The sequence below is a fragment of the Dipteris shenzhenensis genome, chromosome 30 (genome assembly GCF_047967505.1).
Source record: "Dipteris shenzhenensis isolate YYH24624 ecotype China chromosome 30, Dip_SZ_1.0, whole genome shotgun sequence".
In the NCBI taxonomy this organism is placed as follows: domain Eukaryota; kingdom Viridiplantae; phylum Streptophyta; class Polypodiopsida; order Gleicheniales; family Dipteridaceae; genus Dipteris; species Dipteris shenzhenensis.
In genome coordinates, this window is record NC_141625.1 from 13,724,415 (window position 1) to 13,748,981 (window position 24,567).

The window sequence follows — 24,567 nt, forward strand, 5'->3', positions numbered from 1 at the left end:
GATTGCAAACTACTGACAGGACAAACAAAGGGAAACTTCTATGAACATCTAAGCAGATACTTGTATAGGAATTGACAGATGATACACCTGCAGCTTTGTCTTCGGCCTTTGTCTCGTCTTTGTTCTCCGCTTAAGCCTTGCAGCCCGCCTTTGTCATTGTCTTCGGCCTTGGCTTGCTTCTGCTTTGGCTTATTCTTGGCTTTAGCCTTGCATTCATTTCATTTTCGGCTTCTGCCTAGGCCCTATGCCTTGGATTTGACTTTGGCCCATCTCATACAGCTCCACTGTACTAGTTGTTTGCTTGGCTCCACCTATTGAAAGCATGTAGTAGAGGTACACTTTTCCATTCTTGTATTCATGGTGCACTCTTGCTTGTGTTGTCTCGTCATACCTTGTTTGTTGGACACCATCGATAGGATAATGCCCAGCATGGTTTTGTAAATGAGTTTAGATTAAGGATTTGACTTGGTGTAATAAATTTTTGCACTGTACGTGTGGCACTATGCCATGTATTGCTCTAGTACTTGATCTAGCTCTAGGATTTATAAGTTCTTACCAAACCCACTGTTTTTTTTCACATTTTGAAGTTGTTTGCAATTTATTTCAGCTTGTGAAGCTCCAATGTTGTGTTCTCTCTGTGCTCTCATAGACTTCCCAAGTGGTTCCCTGTCTCCTAGGGCAGTCTTGCATACGCACGTGCACTTATGAATTCCTAGATATGATCTGGAGGCATGAACATCAATTATGAGAAGCTCCATCAATTGGAACTTACTCTACATTGGAGGCATACAGCTCACCACGACGCAGGAGCACTCTACGCAGCTGGAGGCAGCACGCTGAACAGCTTGGCACTCACTCCAAGGTGATTTGTAGCAAGGCAACTTATTTTTTTTCAATTTTGATGAGTCAGGAGGGCTAGCACATAATTGTAGGCCATCTTCTGGTGGTTCTAGTGATGCCCTATAGGCCATGGTATGTGCCTTGTAGGCATAAATAAAGACACTTATAGTGTTAGTGTCTTTTAGGCCACATAGGACACTTAGTCCTATGTGACACCTAGGACACTTAGTCCTAGGTCTAGGTACTTGTACCTTGTACTCCTTTGTTTTTGGTTGATCCAAGTTTGACGTGACGGCTAAGTCTTGCACTACGTTTTGCTATCTGCACTCTCTCCCCCCCACTGCCCTCGACGCCCTCCCTCCCCGATGCCCTCCCCTCCCCGCTGCCCTCGACGCCCTCCCTCCCCGCTGCCCTCGACGCCCTCCCCCCCCGCTGCCCTCGACGCCCTCCCCTCCCCGCTGCCCTCGACGCCCTCCCTCCTTGCTGCCCTCGACGCCCTCCCCGCTGCCCTCGACGCCCCCCCCGCTGCCCCTTGACGCCCCCCCGCTGCCCTCTCGCTTCCCCTCGACGCCCCCCCCCCGTGCCCCTCTCGCTCCCCTCGATGCCCCCCCCGCTGCCCCTCTCGCCCCCCCCGCTGCCCTCGACGCCCCCCTGCTGCCCCTCTCGCTGCCCTCGACGCCCCCCCCGCTGCCCTCGACGCCCCCCCCGCTGCCCTCTCGCTGCCCCTCGACGCCCCCCCGCTGCCCCTCTCGCTGCCCTCGACACCCCCCCCGCTGCCCCTCTGCCCCTCTCGCTGCCCCTCAACGCCCCCCCCGCTGCCCCTCTCGCTGCCCCCTCGTCGCTCCGCCTCCCCCTCCCTCGTCGCTCACCCCCTCCCTCGTCGCTCAGTCCCCCCCTCTCGTGTAGTTCTACTATGCCCCCCTCCCGTAGCTCCACTATGCCCCCCTCCTCCCGTAGCTCCACTCTACTCCCCCCCCTCCCACAGCCTCTGCACCACCCCCCCCTCCCGTAGCCTCTGCCCCACACCCTCCCGCAGCCTTCCCGTGGTCTGAGGGCCCTTGTCTGCTGCAAGCCTTGGCTTGCCACTGGCCTTGCGCAGGCCTACGCACCCCTACAGCAATGCTGCACAAGATCTGCCTCCCCTGGAAATCGTGCACTTGAACAAGTCCTACAATGGCCCACAAACCCAAATAGTCTCCGAAGCCAATCGTGGGAGAGATCACAAAGCGCATCTCCAAGAGTGGATTAGCAATTGACAGCCAACCAGCGCTGAAAACATCGGGTGCAATGGACACCAATGCAGTTCTTTCTCCCGTAGCCATCATCTCTACTCCAATCACTGCCCCCCCCACCACTGTACCACTCAGCCTGCCCCCCACAGGAGAGGGTCACAGTCCCTCACCCCCCACACAGCTTCCTTCTGTCTCCACCACTCTTATGTCCCCCCTTCCCCTCACCCAACAGCCTTTCTCCACTCCTCTGCCATATACAGCTAGCCTATCGCCCACGCCTCCACAACCATACGCCATGTCCCAGTTCGCACCCCCCCGGGTCCCACCTGAGACGATAGATTACATCTTTGCGGAGCTACATCGACTACGGGATCACACCATAGCACAAGACCAGCTTATTCAGAGCATGCGCCAGGAGATCACTCACCTCCGTCAGGAGGTTGTCTCTCTCACTGCTACAGTCAGAGCGGCCCCGCGCACTACACCAGAGGTAGAGGAGCGGATCGCTACTATCCAGACTGCTATTGCGGAGACTACCAGATGGGTGGACGTTGCGAGACGGGCACCCAAAGCAGCAGTCTCAGCCACCATCGCCGAGCAGGAACAGAGGGCCAGTAAGGCTCTCAACATCCGAGTACGAGGTATCCCCCGCGCAGATTCACTCACCCCCTTAGCGGACGCGACTGCTTTTGTGACCTCTACCCTCGGCCTCGTCGAGCATGGGATCGAGCATGCATGGCGCACAGGACGGGATCCCACGCGCCCACAGCCACTCATCATCCGATTCAAGGATACTCATGCTCGACTTGCAGCACTCAGGCAGCGTGCTACACTACGGGACCACCCTACTATCTTCATGGATGAGGATCTCACACCTATGCAGGTGGAAGAGCGGCGCACCCTGCTTCAGCAGCGAGATGTAGCCCGTCAGGAGGGGAAGTGGGCTGTCGTCCGAGATGGCCGCCTGTTAGTTGGCCCCCGCTGCCGAGCCCCACCAGGTACTCCAGACATGGTAGCAGACTCCCCTCCCAAATAGGGAGACATGGTCTATGAGACTCAGACTCAGCACACAGTACCCTTGGCATGCACCGTATGGAACTGTAATGGTACCCTCTGGTCTGACCCTAGGAACTTCTCAGAGTCATACACTGGACGCGACATCGCTTTCTATACAGAGACACATGAGAGCCCCGAGCGCCCTCTCCCCTTGGTCAGTGGCTATACCTGGGAGTCAGTATTCCGTGAGGAGACCAGATATACTGGGGGGGGTCCGAGGGTCAGGCGGAGTTGCAGTACTCCTTCGCTCAGCGCTCATGAGCTTGACATCCGTGGTTAGACGGGATGCCCATGCCCGTTACCTATGGCTCCGATTCCGACGGCCCTCCACACGCGACCTCTTTATTGCAGTCTGCTATTTTCCTCCTGAGACGTCACATTTCGCACGGATGCTTCGCGAGGACACGGGGGTATCCCCCTATCTAGATCTCTACTCAGACATTGTGGAGTTCTCCAGACGCGGAGAGGTCCTCCTAGTTGGGGATTTCAACGCAAGGACAGGTGCACGTCAGACATCACTCCTGGATTTCCACTCAGATCCGGTCCTATTACCTGAGATGGACACAGAGGACTCGGGCTTCCCTCGCTCCTCGGCTGACAGTCGCGCTCCCGTTACTGGGTATGGGCAGGCTCTTTTGGACCTTGGACGTATACATGATTTGGTCATCTACAATGGACTACATCGGTGGCCTGCCTCCTCTGGTTTCACATGTTTCCCACATGGCAGAGGAGCCAGTGTCATCGACTATATTCTGGGATCTCCTGCTTTAGCCCCACAGATCACTGACTTCCGCACTGCACCCTTACCCCCAGGAGCCGATCACACTTACCTTTTCTTTCATATACTTGCGTCCCGAGCCCCTCCCAGCCACACCCCGCACTATACTACCTACCATGATATACACTTCGATCATAACCTCTCACCTGATTACTCAGCCCACCTAGCCTCCCTCCAGACACATAGGCACCATACCCTCTCTAGATCACCGAGCCACCCTTATCACCCACTCCCTTCACAATGCAGCCCGCCACAACTTTCCTTCCACTGCCCGGTCCACCCGCCCTCCACCCGCTGGCTCTACCCCTTGCAACAGATGGTATGATGACGAGTGCAAAGCATTACGCCGCACACTCCGACTCACAACCCAGCGAAACGCTAGGGCCAACCCACGTCTCACCAGGGATTATCGTCGACTAGTCCGTCGCAAGAAGCTAGCCTTCCTGCGCCAGAATGAGGATACGCTACTGAACATTCTGTTTAGTAGCAACTCCAAGGATTTCTGGAGGAAATTCCTAGAACGCCGATCCCCCTCCCCCCTCACGGACACTTCCCTCTGGCACACCTACGCACGAACACTCTATGATATCCCTGATCAGCCCCCCCCGACCTCTCATGCACCCCCCGCCCCGTTTCTTGTATCCTCTTCACAACCCAGGGAGTCACCCACGCAGCACATAAGCTTCATAACGGTCGAGCTAAGGATCATGAGGGCCTATGCACAGAGTTTGTTGCCTACGGCATCAAAACTCTAGCCCCCATCCTGGCAACGCTGTTCAATGAAGTTGTCTGTCACGGGTTCCCCACAGCCTGGACCCTGAACACTATCACACCCATCCACAAAGCAGGAGATCCCATGGATCCAAGGAATTACACGACCATCATGGTTGGACATGTTATGTCCAAGATCTATGCATCAGTGTTAGATGGCGAGGTCAGTGCTCGCGCCAAGATACAGGGGCTCAGGGCATCCGGACAGGCCGGCTTCAGGATGGATCACTCAACTTACGATCACATTTTTACACTTAGAGGGATTATTGAGGAGGCCAGACACAGGAGACAGAGAGTATATGGTTGCTTTGTGGATTTCTGCAAGGCATTCGACACCGTTCCCCGCGCCCGACTCATCAGACGTCTGCAGGAGTTAGGCTACGACTCGGCGATTATCTGGGCAGTAGTAGCTCTCTATGAGCGGGTGACGGGGCAAGTCAGGATTGGCACCAGCTAGACCCCAGAGATCACGAGCACTATCGGAGTCAAACAAGGATGTCCCTTGTCACCGACTCTATTTGGCCTCTACATCGACAAGCTCGAGACCACCATCAGGACACTCGGAGGTGCAGGCTGCTCTCTTGCGGGGACTGCCATCCAGATTCACCTATACGCAAACGATGTAGTACTACTATCCTCTTCTGCTACTGGTCTTCAGCGACACTTGGATGGACTTCAGGCCTTCTGTGATACACATGACTTGAAGGTCAACCTTGGGAAAACCAAGGTGATGATCTTCAACACTTCCAAACCCGCTATGCACCGAGAGCAGTTCCTCTTCGCCGGCGACCCTGTTGAGATAGTTGACTCCTACACATACTTGGGCGTTGTCTTCTCAGGCCCGATCTTCACGATGTGCCCGGCCATGCAGGCCAGGATCAGCCGGGGATACGCCGCTCTTGCCAAGCTGGAGCGACAGTGCTACCACTCCCACTTCCAGGACCCGCGGACCAAGTCTCTCCTTTTTTATTCTTTGGTCCGCCCAGCAGGCATGTATGGTAGCCCTTGGTGGGGAGTCGACCTTTCATACACAGAGTGGGCTCGAGTTGAGCGCCTGCAGATACTGATGTTTGCTCGGATGATCCGTAGCAAACCATCGGTACCACACCAGATCATTCTAGCAGAGTTCGGCGCCTCACCCCTACAGCTTGATGTGGCTTTTCAGGCTATCACCTACCTCCACAGAGTCAGGGATTTTGGCTCCTCCGCTGACGGTCGCCTCCGCCTACCTTGGTTAGCCCTATCCTCCTCTATGGCCTTATCCGTTGATGGGGACCAGCGATGCTGGTATAGTCGTCTTTCCAGTTGGTTCACCCGACTGGGCCTCGACTTAGACCGGTTGCCTCCTTTTCAGTACAGCCTCGACGCTCCACCATCTCCTCTCTCCCCCCTGACCAGGAGGTCAACCGGCTCATTCGGGCGGAACTGCTCCAGCTCCACACCTGGCGGACATGGTTTCTTCACTCCGAGCTTCCTGTGAAGCTCGACTTCTACCGCCGACACTGCCTCCAGATCTCACAGGAGGGCTTCATCACACCTCCGGGTTACACACAACTTCATCTACCACATGCGCTCCGGATCTCCCTCGGTCAGTTTAGGGTCTCGTCACACCGATTACGGATCGAGAGTGGACGCGCAGAGGGTATCCCACGAGAGGACCGCCTTTGCCCACTTTGCGACTTATAGGAGATCGAGTCGGAGGAGCATTTTGCTTTCAGATGTCCTATCTATTATGCCATTCGAGGCCGATACCACTGCCTCTTCCACAACGGATTCGGCTCCCTCTCACACATGCTACAATTCCCGGATCAGCGGTGCCTTGCCGCTTTCTTACATGAGATGACCCGCCACTGAGATACTTCTCTCCGAGCACGGCGACACGAGCAGCACACAGTGTGAGGATATCCAACGGCCTATCACTGACTTCTTTCAGCCATAGGATACCTCTTCTCAGTCTAGCCGACGACGCGGACGTGAGCGAGAGCCAGAGTCACGACAGCTGCGTCAGCGGACAGATTCACACATCCAGGTCCATGACATCTCGTCTCTGCTCTCGGCCCGCCCCACTGGGGTTACCGTTGCCCTCATCCACAGGGCCACCCGCCGCCCCCGACGACCGAGCTCGACTAGGCCGCGTGACGTCAGAGGCCAATCATCTATCGCAGGGTTTTTTCCGACTTCCCATTTGACGGCCCCTCTATGATTGGTCTCTGACGATCACCACCTGCACATGTATACTGTATCTCCCCCCTCTGCCCCACTTTTTTGTGCCCCCCCCTTCTTCTTCTTTGTATCATCTGGAGGTAGACACGTATTTTTTGTATCAGGACTAGACACATAGTCCTTCATAACCTCTTTTTTTGTAGAAACGGTTGGTTGGCCCGTTTTGAGACCACCACCGTTATGCTCATTGTATCAGTTATCTTTAGTCTCATAGACCTTCACGGTCTCCCGAAGACTTTAATAAACTTTCTTTCTTTTCTTTCTTTCTCCTATCCGATCCTACAGTGGTATCAGAACCACGTTCGACTCGTCTCCTACCCCCGCATTTGCATCTGCTCCCTGTGCCACCATCCGTGCAGTCCGTACGATTGTACGGACGACCGTACAGATCTGTGCGTCATAATCTGTACGTCTTCTACAAGGCTCCGTACCTTCGCCGTGCGTTCCGTATAATCATCGTGCAATCGTACTTACGTTGTACCTGCACCGCCGTACTTGCGTTGTACTTGCGCTACCGTACAGTCGTACAGATTAATATATGCATCGCCGTACAACAGGCACCATACCTGTCATGTACTACAGTCCGTACTGGGCTCCGTACTGCTCTTCATACTTCTTCCGTACTGCGATACGTACACCGTAGTACATGGTACCGTACAGCCGTCGTACAGCCGTACCGTACAGCCGTACACTGCATCCATACAATCTTCATACCAGCCTCGTACCTGCATCAATACAGATCGTACTATTTGTACCGCACAGTCGTACGTTGGATTCAGCACACCTGATCCGTACAACCCTCGTACAGTTGTACCTGCTCCGTACAACTACCGTACAGTCATACACTCTGCAAGTACAGATCGTACTATTCCCAAGATTTCAGTACAGGTGCACTTTTGCAGTCAATTTGTGGACAGTAAGTCCTAATTCTGCAGTTGCAAGCCTTGAGGCTATTTTTTTGGAGTTTGGTCTGCAATCTCTTGTTTGTTTGAAGTACATTGGGTCAGATTGCAGGACATTGAGTCACTTTTGCAGGACATTGAGTCAGATTTGCATATATTGGGTCACATCTGTAAAAATTTCAGCAAAATGTGAGGCTTTTCTGCATTTGCCCTCTTTTTGGCCTATTTGCCCTCAATAAATTTGGGGCTTTTGCCAGATTTGCTATTTTTGCAGTGAACATTGCCTGCCACAGTCACATTTGGGTCAGATCTGCATTTGCCCTTTGATTTGGGTCAGAAATTTGCAGATATTTGCTGTCATTTTTTGGACAGCCAGCTTTTTGCAGTGATAGCCTTGAGGCTTTTGGTTTTTCAGGTCTTTTTCAGGATATCACATTTGCTATGGCTCGGAACAATCAAGATTTATTTGTAGTTCTTCGTGAAGATGATAAGTTGGATGGCACCAACTATCCGATGTGGTCTTATCTCATGAAACATATTCTTGTTGCAAAGCATTTGTGGAATATTGTTTCTGGGGCTGATCTGAGGCCAGCCAATTCTCCAGTGGTTGCCTCTACTGCTGGTCCTTCTGCAGGGGGTACTCCTCCTGATGCCTCTTCCTCTAGCACTCCTACTGCTGCTCTTCCAACTCAAGAACAGTCAAGATGGGATGCAAGAGATGCAAATGCACATTCATGCATTGCTTTATCATGCAAGAGAATCATTATTCCACACATCCGGTCTTGCAGGACAGCAAAGGATGCTTGGGATGAATTGGCTTCTCTCTATCAGATTCGCAATGAAGCTCGTGTTGCATTTTTTTTTTTTTTTTTTTCCATGAAAAAGACTTCTATTAAGTAAGAACAAAAACCCGCGAGAGCAAGCTCAAAGCGGAATACATCATGAAATCATGAGGATAATAAAAAACCCCTCAGAGTGAGGTGGAAAGAAACCAAGGCTGAGGCTGAAAGTGCCATCTCAACCCTGTAGTAGATTCAGAGAAGAAAGGAGAATCCTTCCATTCCCTGAAGAAAGAAGCCCTCCTAGCTGAGGCTGCACGGGAGTCCCCCTGCATACCCGTCCATACGGCCATCAGAGTGTGTACGATGTCTGTCCAGATACTAGCCAATGTGTGCGAGGGATGAACCTGAGTACCCTCCATAGCCTCTGTGCATCTGGCTCTCCAGATATGCCAGGCTGCTATGCTCGCTATAATCTCCCAAGAAGTATCCACAGAGGCATGTACAGCTGTAAAAGGACGGTGTGGAACCACATCCAACGAGCAGAACTCAACCCGATGACGTCGAACCGAAATGGCCCGAGAGGAGTCAAGTCCCTCATAGAAAACCTGAGGTCCTGTAAGAGAAAGCCAAGCCACCGAGCCCCAAGTCATAAAGAGTGGGGAATGGGCAAAGTGACTGAAGATCCTGGCTATCCCCATCCAAATCAATCTCGCCTGTCTGCAATCCCATAAGCAATGCTGAATAGACTCCGAAGCAGAAAGGCAACGAGGGCAAGTAGGGTCGGCTCCGAATCTGGACCTCCAAAGGTTCACTGCAATCCCTCCATGAATAGAAAGCCAAAAGAAGATAGTGATCTTTCTATTCCTGTGGGATATCCAGAGCCTCCTCCAGAAGTACCTCTGCTGATCCGCAGTAATACCAAAAGTCTCCCAATGAGGAACTCTGGAGGGTCTCCAGCCTCTACTACTGAGCTGAAATCTCCTGGCATTACTGACCGTGTAACGAAAGAAGGGGATGGTCTTCTCTCGATGCCCCGCGTCAATCCACTCCCACTCTCCGGGGTCCCACTGTAAATACCTGATGGGAACTCCTCCATAAAGCCAAAGTCTCCAAGACCCGGTGGAGAGTAACTGGGGGTCAGGGTCTAAGAACCACTCTGAATCTGATCCCTGCATCAAAAGGCCTACGATCCTGATAGGCTGAAAAGCAGACTCAAGCAAAATATCATCTGTAGATCTGAGCAATCTGCCACCATCCTGGACACTGAAAACCAAAGCATCCGCCTGTGCATCTCGGAAGGCTAAGACCTGAAGTGGAACCCCGCCTCTCGAGAAAGTACCTGCCCAAGTGGAGGAAGTGAGAGGCATATCATCTGTGTCTATCCAAGCCTCTGGAAGGGCTGTCTCAATCTGCAAGATCCTCCCTGCACTCCCTCTGAGATGTCCTGTCAACCTTGACTTGGCTTCCTCTGGAAGCCTACGGAAAGCTTTCCAAGATCCCAAAGAAGAAGCAGGTCCCCTCTCCCACCTGGCCCACTGCATGTAGAGTGAGGCACCCAGTGGTCTGCCACGATCATCTAAAATACTGTCGTTCCACATGATGGGCTGCCTATCAATCTCTTCCCGGGAGGAAGGAGGAATCCTCCGAAGAGAGCTTCTGAAACTAGCCCAAGCTTTCAGAATGGCAACCATGAGAGGGGATGAAGGTGATCTGAGGTGTGCTGAGGTGAAGATCCATCTAACACTACTCATCCAGTCTCCTCCTGAGGAAGGTGTGCACCTCTGTATGCTGCTGATAAGAAAGTCCTTCCACGGTTCCTGTCCTGGCATAAGTTCCACGTGTTACATATTTGAGAAGGCAATTACAAGAAGTCAGTATGAATGAAGGTGAGTCTATGGATGCATACCTGACAAAGGTCAAGGACCTCATGGAAGAGCTTGCCAACATTGATGAGGTGGTGCCAAATTCACAGGTTGTCAGTACCACATTGAATGGACTGCCAGATACATATCAAGGGTTTGCTACAACCCTTCGATTAGTGGCCATGGGTAATCCAGACCACTATTCTTTTGATCAACTAGTTACTTTACTTTTGCAGGAAGAGCAAAGTAGAGCTAATAGACAAGCTATTATTCCTGATCATGCATTTGCTTCAGAGCAGACAGGAAGAGGCAAGGCTTCCAAGCCTATGGGCAAGCCAAAATCTATGCCTAGCAGCTGCAATTCCTCCCATGCATCTAAAATACAGCAGATAAGTCAAAGCAGAAAAGATGCAACTATTGTCGCAAGCCTGGACATGACATTTCAGAATGCATGAAGCGCATTACTTCGGAGAAAAAGAAAGCAGGATTGATAGTTAATGCCTCACATGCTATTGAATCCCATGAGCAAGAAGATGCTTCACATGCACATGCTCTTCAGGATGATTGGGCATGGGCTGTCCATTGCTCATTTGATCCCTCCAAAGCTGATGCATTCTTTACTGCTAATGATGCTCAGTCCTGGTACTTTGATAGTGGTGCTTCCAAGCATGACACATCTTGCAGACAGTTGTTTCATTCTTTAGCTGATGCACCTCGAGGGGGGACTGTTACATGTGCTAATAATGCTTCATATGCTGTAAAAGGAGTTGGAGATGTGCAGCTCACATCCATTCCAAGCCATCCTATCACTCTGACAAATGTTCTTTTTGTGCCTGGAATTGAAGTCAACTTGATTCCAATTTCAGCAATTGCTACTTCAGGTTTCAGAGTGATTTTTGATGGCTACAGATGCCTAGTTTATGATCTTCGTGATGACAATGCCATAGTTCTCACTAGCACTTTACAAAAAGGGCTTTATCACCTTGATCATCATCCAGCTGCACTTTCTATTAAAGCATTGGCTATTTCAGATTCACAGCTTGCTGAACCTCATCTTTGGCATCAGAGAATGGGCCATCTCAATTATAGAGCTCTTGCAAAGCTACATTCACAGCAGATGGCAAATGATGTACCTCTACAAAGGCACTTCCTCGTCCCAAGTTCAAAGTCTTTCGACAGGCTTTACACGTGGTTCCCTTTGTTACATGATCTGACATCCCTTGTACAGTGGCTATATCGTTTTGGAGGAACATGTGCCACCATGACTAGAAAATACCAGGTGTTCTGAGACGTTTCCAGAGTACTTCAGCCCATCCCATGGAGGGGGGTTTGTAGGCCATCCTCTGGTGGTTCTAGTGATGCCCTATAGGCCATGGTATGTGCCTTGTAGGCATAAATAAAGACACTTATAGTGTTAGTGTCTTTTAGGCCACATAGGACACTTAGTCCTATGTGACACCTAGGACACTTAGTCCCAGGTCTAGGTACTTGTACCTTGTACTCCTTTGTTTTTGGTTGATCCAAGTTTGACGTGACGGCTAAGTCTTGCACTACGTTTTGCTATCTGCACTCTCTCTCCTATCCGATCCTACAATAATCGTGGAGCCAAAAGTAAAAGGAAAAACCAAGATTATTTGTCCATACAGCAGCTATTTTGACTCGTGGAAACTATGAAAGTTGTGTCTGTTATATTGCATTTCCGCACATTCAGGTTGTTGGAGTTTTGTAGGTCGCCTCCTCACTTGTGAGCCCCCAAATGAGGGAGGTGCACCAATAGGACTTCAGAGAAGCTACGGGGACTCTCACGGGGGCAAAACTGAGAAGGAATGCAAGGCTGCCACATGGGCAGCACATGGCAGCATACGCAGCATTACCATGCTGCGATTGGAGGGCTGGACAAGCTCTGAACTACGGACAGAAGGCCCATACCTGGGGCAAGAGCTGTGACCTGGACCAGCAGCAAGGCTGCTCAGATATGGGCTGGGTTGGATATGGAATGGATGCTGCAATAATGATCAACAGACTGCTCAGCACCGAGGGAATATTTGGCTATTCTATCCATTGTATCAAGGTTTTTACCACACACAAGGCTGTTCTGGAGAGCAGCAAGGAGTTTAGCACGCATTGTTGGTGAGCCAGAGATTGCATCTCAGCCTGGAGCAGCAAGGAAGGCCACAACAATGCACCAGGCTGCAGATCATGTGAAGGGTGAAGACATAGTTACCAGAAACGGCCGTTTCGTAATCACAGTACAAGGCTGTTCTGGAGAGCAGCAAGGACTTTAGCACACATTGTTGGTAAGCCAGAGATTGCATCTCAGCCTGGAGCAGCAAGGAAGGCCACAACAATGCACCAGCCTGCAGATCATGGGAAGGGTGAAGGCATAGTTACCAGAAACGGCCGTTTCGTAATCACAGTTTTTTTTTTTTTTTTGGGTGGCCTCTTTTGATTAAACTGTTTTTGCCTTCTTTTGATTAAACTGTTTTTCGTGGATTCATCGCCTCTTGTTGCCATTTCTGTCGCCTCCCGTTGCTGTTCTCCATCCTGCTACTTTCCAGCCTCTCCATCTTTGATTCCTGGGCCCTGGCACCCGCAGCCTGATCTTCTCTCCATCCCTCCATCCTGCAAGCTGGTAGCTGTTCTCCATCCTCAGCTTGCTCTCAGCTCTCTATCCCTCCACTACCTCTCCTCTCTTACCTCTCAATCCTCCTTCTACCTCTCATCCTCCTCCGACTCCTTTTACCTCTCCATCCTCTTTCACCTCCCCATCGTCCCTCTCACCTCTCCATCCTCCCTCTCAACCTTCAGATTGTTGTAACTTCAAACTTGTTAGAAGTTAGAACTTGGAACTCAGTTCATGACACATGTTGATTGTTGAAGCATCATTTATGGATAATAGATGATACCAGATAGATTAATTTTAGAATCATAGAAGCATGCATGATGCTTCAAGTATAAATAATTGTATTATGTATAATTGATAATTGTATTATGTATAAAAATAAATTTTTATACATAAATTATATTATTTTGCCGTTTCTTCCGTTTCCGTTTCGGCGAGGGCCGAAAACTGAATGCTTTATATTACAAGGTAGCTATTCTCAAACCGGGAAGCTGAAAAAGTACATCAAAGAGAAAATCTCCGTGTAGGACATATATACATCATAGTCTATGTAGTAAGTTTGCATACAATCAAAGAGTGATTGCTACAAAGAACGAAGAAAGAAAACAAAAGGAGAAAACATAGGATCACCAAAGACTCTGTGGTTTCTATTGCTTAACACACACACACACACTTCTTTTTTTTTTTTGTGAAAATTTTGCTACTTTATATTACAAAATCACTATCCCAAGACGGGATATGGGAAAATACATCAAGAGAAGATCTCAAGATAAGACAGATACACATCATGACACATCATGATCTATATTCTTAGTTTGCAAGCAATCGTAGAAAGATTGCTACAGAGAGTGCCTGAAAAAAGAGAAAAGTGAAAAAGTAGGATCACCAAAGACTCTATGATTTCTATCCTTCCATAAAGTCCAGAGTGCCCTGTAGCGAACCCAAACAAAAAATAAATCAAAATCCTATCTAGGTGGGTGTATCCCAAAGACCCCAAAAAACTTTTGAGGAGTAAAAAAGGAATCATCTGCATAAGCTTGAGCAATCAAAGTACTGCTTCCTTAAATTTCCACAGATGCAATGAGATGATCCATGTACTGAAGCATGGGATGTACACACACACACACACATATCAAGAGATCTTCCTTAATGTCTTACGTAGCATTCACACGCATAAATGAATGTCCATAGAGCCTATCATATGGTGGCTGCCAATTTTGTTGTACTCTTCATGGAACCATAAGTTTATGATGACTCCAAATTAGAGAATGAACAATCTCAAAACATTCCTATAAGCATATTTAGTTTGTGGACTGGCTACTTAAAATTCTAGAGAGTAATCCATAAGGTTTCTTACTTTGAACGTAGCCATCACAACTAAGTGACACCGTAAGATTTTATGCATCACAGCTCAGTGAAAGAACAACAAAGCCAACTAGACAAGTGACTTTAACAGGTCCATCATTGACTCCCTATAATGAGACATATTTAAAGAAAAGGATCAAAACAGCCTCAGTTAACATTGCAACCTTGGTTAACAATAACAAAAAATTTAAAAAGTTTCTCACAGAGAGGCAGCCTACCTGATCATCTCTCACAGCAATAGCAGATCGCTTTGGAATAAAAAAATTCCCAGCAAGAAGGTCGAGATCTTTTGCACGCACACCCTGCATCGTTGCAAGCTTCATTAAACTTTCTATGCTACATCGACAAGGACAATGCTTTAAACAAACATTCATACGTGAGGATATGGTATAAACCATGTACTCATATAGCTTTATAAGACCAACATTGGTTATTTTTATAAGAAAAGGACAAGACGATTTTTACTATCATAGCAATTTGCCCTGGATCAACATGTGAAACAATCGATAAATTTGATGAACTGATGATTCCTTGAACAATTCTAAGAAGTTTTATGCTTGGATCCAGCACTATCTGAGATTATGGAACAACTTAACCAAAACCTACAAACTTTCACGTCAGAGTAAATATCAAACAAAACCCAACTTATTTTATATAGTGACCAAATAATAAGTGAGACAGATTATTCTACCAAAAGTAAAATATCTGAGTGGAATACTCTTACCACATGGCACAAATATCTGGCATATGTAGAATACCTGAGGAATATCTAGAATTGTAAACCTTTGAAAGCTCTTGCCAACAGCTTATGACAGCTCAGTTCATGTGGATGCCAGGTATGGCATACATCGAAAGTCAAGGCAGTAAGCTTCAGTGCTGTACCGACGCACATTGAGCAGAATTGCTAGATAACAGGAGGCCTATTACAGGTCACATGTTTTCAATTGGGATCAAAAGCAACATACAGTTGTATTGACATCTATTGAAGTAAAGTATAAGGCAGCCAGCACAGCAGTACTGTTGAATAGAAGGGCCAATGCCCCATCTGTAAGCCCTAATATAAGGAAGATCAAGGGCATTGACACTATGATATGTAAAGGTGTGCTGGGACTGCTATGTGTCCAGCATGGATAGATGACACATAAGCAGATATACTGGAGGAAGGGCTTCCACGCAGGCAGCAAACTGGCTGTCACGTGGGCAGAACGAAGAAGAGCACGGAGAGCTGGCTGGAGAGCAAAGAAGGGCTGGTGCATGGGAAAATGCACAGCCATGTGGGCTGGTAAAAGGACCAGCAAAGGATCGCATGGATGAGCCCATGGCTGGGGCAGTTGCTGAGCCAAACAAAGGACAAGGGACTGGAGGGCCGGGGGTCTATATAGCCCCAGCAGCAGGTCAGCCAGCAGCTAGATCAAGAGATTCTCAATGGCAATTGCTCCCATTCAACTTGCCCCCCTCCCAAATTGGGAAAAAGCATGCGTCGTGCCATGGATCTCAAGAAACTGGAAGTACAAAAGACTAACCAAACACCCTACAACCAAACTTGACAAATGGCACGCCTGATAGAATCAGTGTCACCTTCTTTCTCATAAAGGTCCTTGTCCTTCGGTTGGTGGAGCAGATCCTCTAAGCTATGATACTATGTCATGCCAAAATTAAGTCCATGGCATGCCTGCCTCGCTGGCAGCTTTGCAGCACCCTACAACCCCAGCAGCGGACAAAGGAGAGCAAGGACATCAGCTGTACAGGCTGTACGGCCTCTGACATCATGCGCAGGCACAGGTGCAAGTGCAGGTCAGCAGCCACTGCAGGGCTGCTAGGGCTGCCATGTGGCTGTACAGCAGGCAGGACCGGCAGATAATGTTGGAAATAGGAGGATAGAATCTCTCACACCTCTCACTCTGATCACAGCTCATACAACACTCAGAATCCTCTTTATTGATGATCACACATATACTATAAGACCTCGCCGGAACAGCAAATGAGAGAGAGAGAGAGAGAGAGAGAGAGAGAGACAAAACTCAGACTATATTCCTCCACAAAGTGTGGGATAAACAAGCTCCAGATGTAGCCAGCAAGGATGCTGTCCAAACCTGCTGAGTATTGCAGAGAACTCCTCCCTCAAAGAACGCTGCCCATGAGTTGAGGCTTCAGTTCAGTGGATGAGGGAATGGAGGAGTGAGGTGCCCTTTAAAGTTTATATAGGCCCTGTCCAGGGCTGTCGACCAACAGGGGGTCGGCCCCCTGCCTACATGGCCGACCTGCAAGGGCGCCCTCTTCAAGACATTGGGTCGACCATTTTGGCCAACCAGTAGCTGACCAGGCCGATTGGCCTGGCCTATAAATAGGCCCACAAACAGGGCTCTTTGGGCAGCACTTGGTAGGCCACAATCCTGCCTTGCATGCCCCCTTCATCCCCCTATTATCTCCTGCCCCCTTGTCCCCTCAAATCGGGGGCTCACAGGTGGGGACAGTGATATTCTAACACCCCCTCTGAATGACACAACTATGGGCCGATCCCCATGCGTCAAATGAGGTGCTCCATCTGCTCCCTAGGGAAGGCCTTTGAGAAGACTTCTGAGATGTTGTCAGCGGTCGAACAGTACATCAGCTCCATGATATCATCAATGATGAGCTCCCTTACGAAGTGGTAGTGGACTCGGTATGCTTCGTCCGTGCATGGAACACAGGGTTCTTGGCGATGGCTATGCAACTCTAGTTGTCGCACATGATCACTGTCGCATCCTATTGAGTCACGCCCATGTCCTTTCCAAGATCCATCTGAGCCACAATGTCTCACATGCTGTAGTGCACGCAGTCCTGTACTTTGCCTCTATCGATGAAAGGGCAACAGAAGGTTGTTTCTTGCTTAGCCATGAGATGCCCCTGATGCAAGTATGAAACAGTACCTGTAGTAGATCGTCTGGTGTCACCACCATCACCTGCCCAATCAATGTCACACAATCCACCTAGCTCGACGCCTTTACTATATGTAATGCCATAGGTGCATGTACCCTTCAAGTACCTCAGCACCCTCATGCCTGCGTCCCAATGGGCCTTCCTGGATTTGGCAGAGAATTGACAAAGTAGCCCTACAGCAAATGAGATATCTGATCTGGTGTTGGTGAGATGAAGTAAACTCCCCACCATCTGTCGATACACAATGCATCAACTGGCTGAGACGTATCATGGATGCTCAGCTTCAAACCAACCTCCATGGGAGTGATTGCCACCTTGCACTCTTCCATCTGAAACAGCTTCAGTAACTCCCTGCAATATTTCCCCTGAGAGATGAATATGCTGCTCTTCTCCTGCTTGACTTCAATCCCAAGAAAGTAGTGAAGAATCCCCAAATCTGTCATCTCAAACTCCTCCACAAGAAGTCTCTCACTTGTGAAATCTTCTTCGAGTGGTCTCCTGTAAGAATAAGATCATCCACGTACCAGCCGTAACCCCCTTTCAGTGAAAAGATAGAGGTTTTCCTCAAATGGACTCTATTGTAGCCCGATCTTCAAGAAGAACTCGTCTATCCGCTGGTACCATGCCCTCGGGGCTTGTTTCAGCCTGAAAAACGCCTTCTTTAACTTGCATACCTTGGATGTAGACCCTGGAACCTGAAAGCCTAGTGGCTGATCCACGTATATTTCCTCCTCCGAGTCCCACCAATGGTGTGGTCCTCTGATCTTACCACAAGGTACTTCTACTATCTGCCGGATATCTCTAGACTCGAACCCGCGTGCTCCCCCTCGAGCGTCTGTAGACTTTCTGTCCAGAATGATCTTCTCCACCTTACTGCCTGTGAATCAGCCTAGGTGGGCAACACCTTGCTGAGCTAGGTCTGCAGCCTTCCAACTCTTCTTGGTCCTCCAAAATAGGTTCCAAGGGTGCTGGTCTTTGCTGCTCCTGCTTGCTGCTGCAGATGATGGTGAATGAGGGCCTGGAGGCCCTGCTTTTATAGCCCCCAAGGGCTGCTGCAAAAACCAACCAGGCAGGCTGCCTATGGCCGACCCAAACAGGCCGACCAGGCCCTGACCTGATCTGCCTATAAATGCCCCTTGTGGGGCTCTCTTTTCTAGGGGCTTTGGCCCTCCTTTCAAGGCAGGGTCCCAGCCCCATTTGTCTGCCTATATAAGGCCTGGTTGGCTGGCTCCAACCAGCCCAACCAACCCCTTCATGTGGCCGACCCCACTGGTGATCTGCCCCACCCTCGCACCTCTGCCATGGCTCTTTTGCAGGCCCATAGCCTGCCCTTTACCAGCGGCTTTTGGCCTGCCATGCTGCACCATGTGCCAGCTCTTTTCTGCCTCTTGTGCGCCTCTATCAGGGGCCTGTTCCAGCCTGCATATCCACGCCATGCTCCGCCTCTGCCAGGCTCCTGTGTGCTGCCCACATGGCAGCCTGTTTGCTGCCTACGTGGCAGCCCCTTTAGCTGTCCTGTCCTTGTGAGGTGCTGCCCATGTGGCAGCCCCCTCTCACCTTTTCTCTTGGGTAAATGCCCTAGTCTCCCTCCCCCGTGCTCTCCTCATATGGGGGCTTACAGTTGGGGAGGTGACCTTTCCAACACCCCCTCTCACCGACACATCTCGGCCCAATGCCAACACATCGATGACGATGCTCCAGTAACTCCCTGGTTGTAGTCTTCTGGAACATTTCGATGTCAAAATCTTTTCCTGGCTTTTCATCCAGTGGCTCTTGCTCCACCAGATCTGGGTCCGCTTGCGCACACCATCCTAGTACACAGGTCCATCTCTGGTAGCACCTCCGGGCACCACCACCTTCGATCACGTTCCCGCCTTTGAACTAGACAATCCAACCGCCACGATCTTCCAGTTGTCCCCCTCAATGAGTGAACAACCTAGAGTCTTCCAGGCACCATGCTCTGAGGGTCTGTCTCAGCCCGTCCTTCCTTTGGCAAGGTCCGCAACAAATGAATATCTCCAAATAACATGGATCACGAAATCTCATTGGCTCTCAGGCAGGTACTCTTCTGGCTTTAGTACACCTTGTCCATCACCTTCCAGCAATCTGTGTCCGAGATTTGAAGAAGCACCCACACTTCCCCTTCTGCCTTCGAAGAAGGCCCACTCCTTCCAATCTCGCATTACCTGAGACATATGAAGAGCAGATTCTCTCCAAGGAATGTTGTAAAGGCTCAAATTAAGAACATCAACTACATACCAGATTGTCGTACTGCCTGTGTGCTTGCTCTGAAAGCAAACCATATACCTCATCGAGGCACATACCAATAGCCTGTGTAATCTTGTACTGTCCCCTTATGGAGTACAGCAACCATCTGAACATGAAACCCTAGGGCACTCCATGGAATCCACCCTCGTGTTAGTATCAACAACCACGCACTTGAAAGATATCAAGCACTCCATGTTGTCCTTCACCTTCACAAAGGTTTCTAACTCCTCGTCGACCCACATCTCAATGTCAGACATCATTACTGTGGTTTCTAGTTCGGCATATCTAACCTTAGTAACACTCGGAGATGTTACCAAGAACATCTCTTCGATTACCACATTAGCTTTGGCTTTTGTGTCATCCTCTACATCTGAGTCGGACTCCTTCATCTTGTTTTTCTGATCCGCCTTCTTCTTTCTGAAATCCTTCGCAAAATGACCTGGCATGTCACAATAGAAGCACTTCTTCTTCTGCTTCCTCTTAAAAGTGTCCTCGTCATCAGAGTCATCCTTCTTGGACTTGCCACCGTTAGGCTTGCCCTTTCCTTTGCCAGCGTAATTCTTTGCCAGCGACGCCTTGTCGTCATTGTCATTGTTGTAGAGCTTCTCCCTAGCTTCTTCCTATAGCAGTAATAGACCCAACTCCTCAAAAGTCAGAGACTTGGTCCTTTATCCTACTGTCACAGTCGTCACGTAGATTTTGAAACTCCGAGGTAGCCTCCTGAGTACCATCAAGGCCAACTGGCACGAGTCCACCTTCTGACCAACCGATGCTAGTTGATCCCTCACCACCTTGACCTTCGTCAGGTGGTCATGTACCAAATCTCCCTCATCCATATCCAGGTTGTAGAGTTGATGCTGAAGAAGCAAGATCCCAAATGTGTTGTCTGTCTCGTACAGATCCTTCAGAATGGTCCATGCCTCTACTGATATGTTGGCCATCTAGATGTGAGGAAGCACAGAGTCCGCCGTAGTCCCTATGATCAATGCCAGGGCATGTACATCTCTGTCTTCCCAAGCTTCGAGCTCCTCTTCGGCTACTGCCATGAGTATATTCCCCTGTCTGTCCACCATATCCTCCAGCTTCGCCTCCACTCCCATTGTCAGTTCCCACAGTTTCCAAGCCACTAAATGACTCCAGATCTTCACCTTCCAGATCGGGTACTTTGTCCTATCCAATTTCCCAGACTTTCCAAAGTTAGGGATGGTGAAAGAAAAAAATCTGGGGGAGGAGGAAGGGAGAGCAAGGGCTGAAGAAGCGGAAGATGCTTCTGAGATCGACATCTCTGTTGCTAAACCACACAACAAAGTCAATCAAACTCAACCTTCCGTAGACCAGAACTTTGTATGCACCTGACCAAACCTGAGTCACCCTCCTTCTCGCAAGGGCAATGTCCTCCAATCGTGGAAGTCGATTCCCAAGAGCTTCTGTATCAGGGTCATCCATCAGCAAGGTCCCTGCCTTCAGGCTCCCACACCTGTGAGCCTCCTACTTGGGCTCTGATACCATCTTAGAAATAGACCAACAGAGGGTACGCGCAGCGGAAGACTGATAGAATAGCCCAAGAGCTCACACAGTGTGTGTGTGTGTAGGAGTGGAATCACAAACGTCTTAGCTTAATGTGCATCACATAGATGTGCAGACTCATCAATAGACAATGACCAGCCCGATATAGAAACCACCAAAATAATATATTTTCGTCCAAAGCTATGGACACAATACAAAAGAGAGGGATCCAGAGTCCCACCAATGGTGTGGTCCTCTGATCTTACCACAAGGTACTTCTACTATCTGCCGGATATCTCTAGACTCGAGCCCGTGTGCTCCACCTCGAGCGTCTGTAGACTTTCAGTCTAGAATGATCTTCTCCACCTTACTGCCTGTGAATCAGCCTAGGTGGGCAGCACCTTGCTGTGCTAGGTCTACAGCCTTCCAACTCTTCTTGGTCCTCCAGAATAAACTCCAAGGGTGCTGGTCTTTGCTGCTCCAGATGACGGTGAATGAGGGCCTAGAGGCCCTCCTTTTATAGCCCCCAAGGGCTGCTGCAAAAACCAACCAAGCAGGCATTTGGTACCAATTACCTTCCACTTGCATCGGCTTGTCCACCAAATCCCAGGTGTCGTTCTTCAGAATGACGTCCATCTCTGCTTGCATAGCATCCTGCCATGCTGGGATATCCCTCACTTCCTCGAAGGATATGGGCTCCTCAAGCTGAGCCACCATAGCATAGTTCACGGAGGGAGTCTTCACGTTGTGTTGAGACCATCGCGCTCTCGAACCGCTCTCGGGAATGTTAGTGACCCGTGATTCTCCTAAAGTCTTCAAATACCACTGAGGTAGCTTCTTCTCTGACGGAGGTGCCTTTGCTAGAGATGCCTTTGGAGCCGGCACTAGGACGTCCTCCTCCTCCTCCTTGGGTTCTTCAATCATCTCCACCTCCATGATGGTGACCTTGGGTGGGGGTAATATCGGAAGTTCATGAACCTCTTCTGCAGTCTGGGTCTACAGTCTGGGGCTCTGACTCTACAAAGATCACGTCCCTGTTGATAAGGATCTCCTTCTTCACCAGGTCGTAAAGGCGATAAGTTTTCGATTCTTCACTATATCCAACAAAGACAAATCTTCTGCTATGGGAATCAAGCTTCGTCCGTTCATCTTTATGCACATGAACAAATGCATTAGAACCGAAAATCCGTAAATGAGATATAGTCGGTTTCTTACCATAGTAAGCTTCATGTGGAGTCTTATCATCAACAGCCTTGGTCTTGGTTCTGTTGAGGATGTGAACGGCAGTGTTCACGGCTTCACCCCAGTAAGCTTTCAAAAGATTTCTCCCTCGCAACATGGTCAAACCTGTCTCTGTGACGGTCCTATGCTTTTGCTCAACAACTCAATTTTACTGAGATGTGTGAGCTGTAGTAAGTTGTCGCTTGATCCCGTGCTTCTTACAAGATCCATTGAACTCAGTAGAAGTGAACTCCCCCCCTCTGTCTGTACGGAAGACTTTGACTGCAACCTTCATTTACTACTAGAACAGCTCTCTATCTCTCTCTTCCTTCACTCTCTCTCACACAGCACACTAGGGCCCAAGACAACAGTCGGGTTGGACCCCCCCGAAGATCTTTATTAATTGAAAAATTCTGAATACAGAGAGTTTAGCGTAGAACTGTGTGTTTTAAAATTTAAAACGTGAATTGTTTTACAAAGAGCTCAAGGCTCATTCATTTGGCAACATGCCACTTGTCAATTCAACTAACTAAAATCTAGTTACATGCCACTAAAGGGCAACTTCTAGAGTCCTCGAAGCACTTGGTCACGCGAGTGTCCTCCTAGATGGTTGTCAGGCTCCATAGCGCTTGGGCTTTCAACCCCACTTCATACCTACAATAAATAACTAAAGCGTACAACCATGGTACCCATTAATGGTTAGCACTTTTGCATGCAAATAAATAAAATAAACTCTGACTAATCCTAGTCACTTGGGACGTCCCCCTCTAATCACATGTGCACAAAACATATAAACAGATTCTTGGGTTAACCGAGATTAGTCCCTCTCGTTAAATAATTAAAGGCTTGATTATTCATCAAAGCACTATAAATAATGCCGAGTCTCTCCAACCGAAGTTGGCACATCTTGGTTAATTAAGCCAAGTCTTCCTAACCGAAGTTAGGTTCTTTGACCAATAAATATTTCTCTTTGAACACGATTATATATATTGAGAACATTTAATCATGATCAAATAATTGGTCATTTAAATCTTTTTTCTTTGGAGTATTTACATCTTGGTGACATCCCCTCGGCTTCTATTTAGTTGACCTGAATTGAAAAGCCTCTTTGTAAAATACCCAAGAGTTGTGGATGATCTAATAGCATATCCTCATCCATCCACTTGGCATTCAATGCCGAATAGTTCTTGAATTTTACAAGAAATTTGCAAAATTCATTGCCATGAGGCCCTTTGCGTACCGTATGACACACAATCTGTTCTGGCTGAAGGATTTCCTCCAGCTCTTCCGACTCTGGTGGATCTTCCATTATTGGTTCTGAAGGCTCGGGTCCTTGGAGTTTCTTGAGAAGACTTATATGGAAAGCATTGTGAATTTTCCAATGCTCTGGTAAGTCCAATCTGAATTATCTCTTTTGTAACCTGAAAAGGTCCATAGTATCTAGGATATGAAGAAGCCTTTGGAAGAAAGTTCAAGACCCTTCTCGCCAGGACCTCCGAGAAGGTGTACGAGGCGGATCACATCACTGAGGCCTATGAGCAGATCATGGAGACCAGAAACCATCAAGTACTGCATGGCCAAAGCTCAGGAGTCATACCAATCTCAGGCCAACATAGTACAAATGCAACGTTTGATACGACGAAGGCAGTGGGTCCTTCACAAGCAGATTAGGAAGAAGTGTCCTATGCTTTGAAGCTTTGGCTTACCTACAAGCCTTGTCTTATGCCAAACCTCAAGTGACAGTAGTAGCCACTATAGTCAGCCTTCTCCTAGGCACATCCAAATCCTATAAGACCCTATCAATGGCTCCCATTCCTTCCCCTTTGCAAGGTCACCTAGACCTTGTGGCTGGGCCATGTTAGCTGCCCATGTGGCAGCTAGATCCATGGTAGATCTGCTGCCGACATTGCAGCCTTGCGTGCAGCTTTCATGCAACCCAGCTTGCTGCCCATGTGGAAGCCATAGATGCCGAGATCTGCCCATATGCCAACCTCTCCTATCCACATGGCATGTGGGCCATCCCTGATATGAGGAGGACAAAGGGGCTTGACATCTTAGGCTTAGTGGATGCACGTGAAGTGGGTAGCTAGCATGGCTGCCCCCTGCACTGTGGCCAGATGCATGCCCAACAAAGAGCTAAGGGCATATACCCATGCAAGGGTTGTGCATAACCATCCTTGTTCGATCTGGTTCATGCTCAGGGCTAAAAAGTCCACAAG

At 49.1% G+C, this 24,567-nt stretch overlaps 1 protein-coding gene across 3 annotated transcripts in view; it reads right to left on the minus strand.

Moving 5' to 3' along the window:
* The window catches only part of LOC147881743 (magnesium transporter MRS2-2-like), a 108,534-nt gene that overhangs the window by 80,068 nt on the left and 3,899 nt on the right, over nucleotides 1–24,567 (minus strand). For all 3 annotated transcript variants that reach the window (XM_087402099.1, XM_087402098.1, XM_087402097.1), the window contains exon 2: nucleotides 14,653–14,736. In XM_087402099.1, the coding sequence (XP_087258225.1) occupies nucleotides 14,653–14,736 (84 nt within the window). The remainder of the gene's footprint in view (nucleotides 1–14,652; nucleotides 14,737–24,567) is intronic.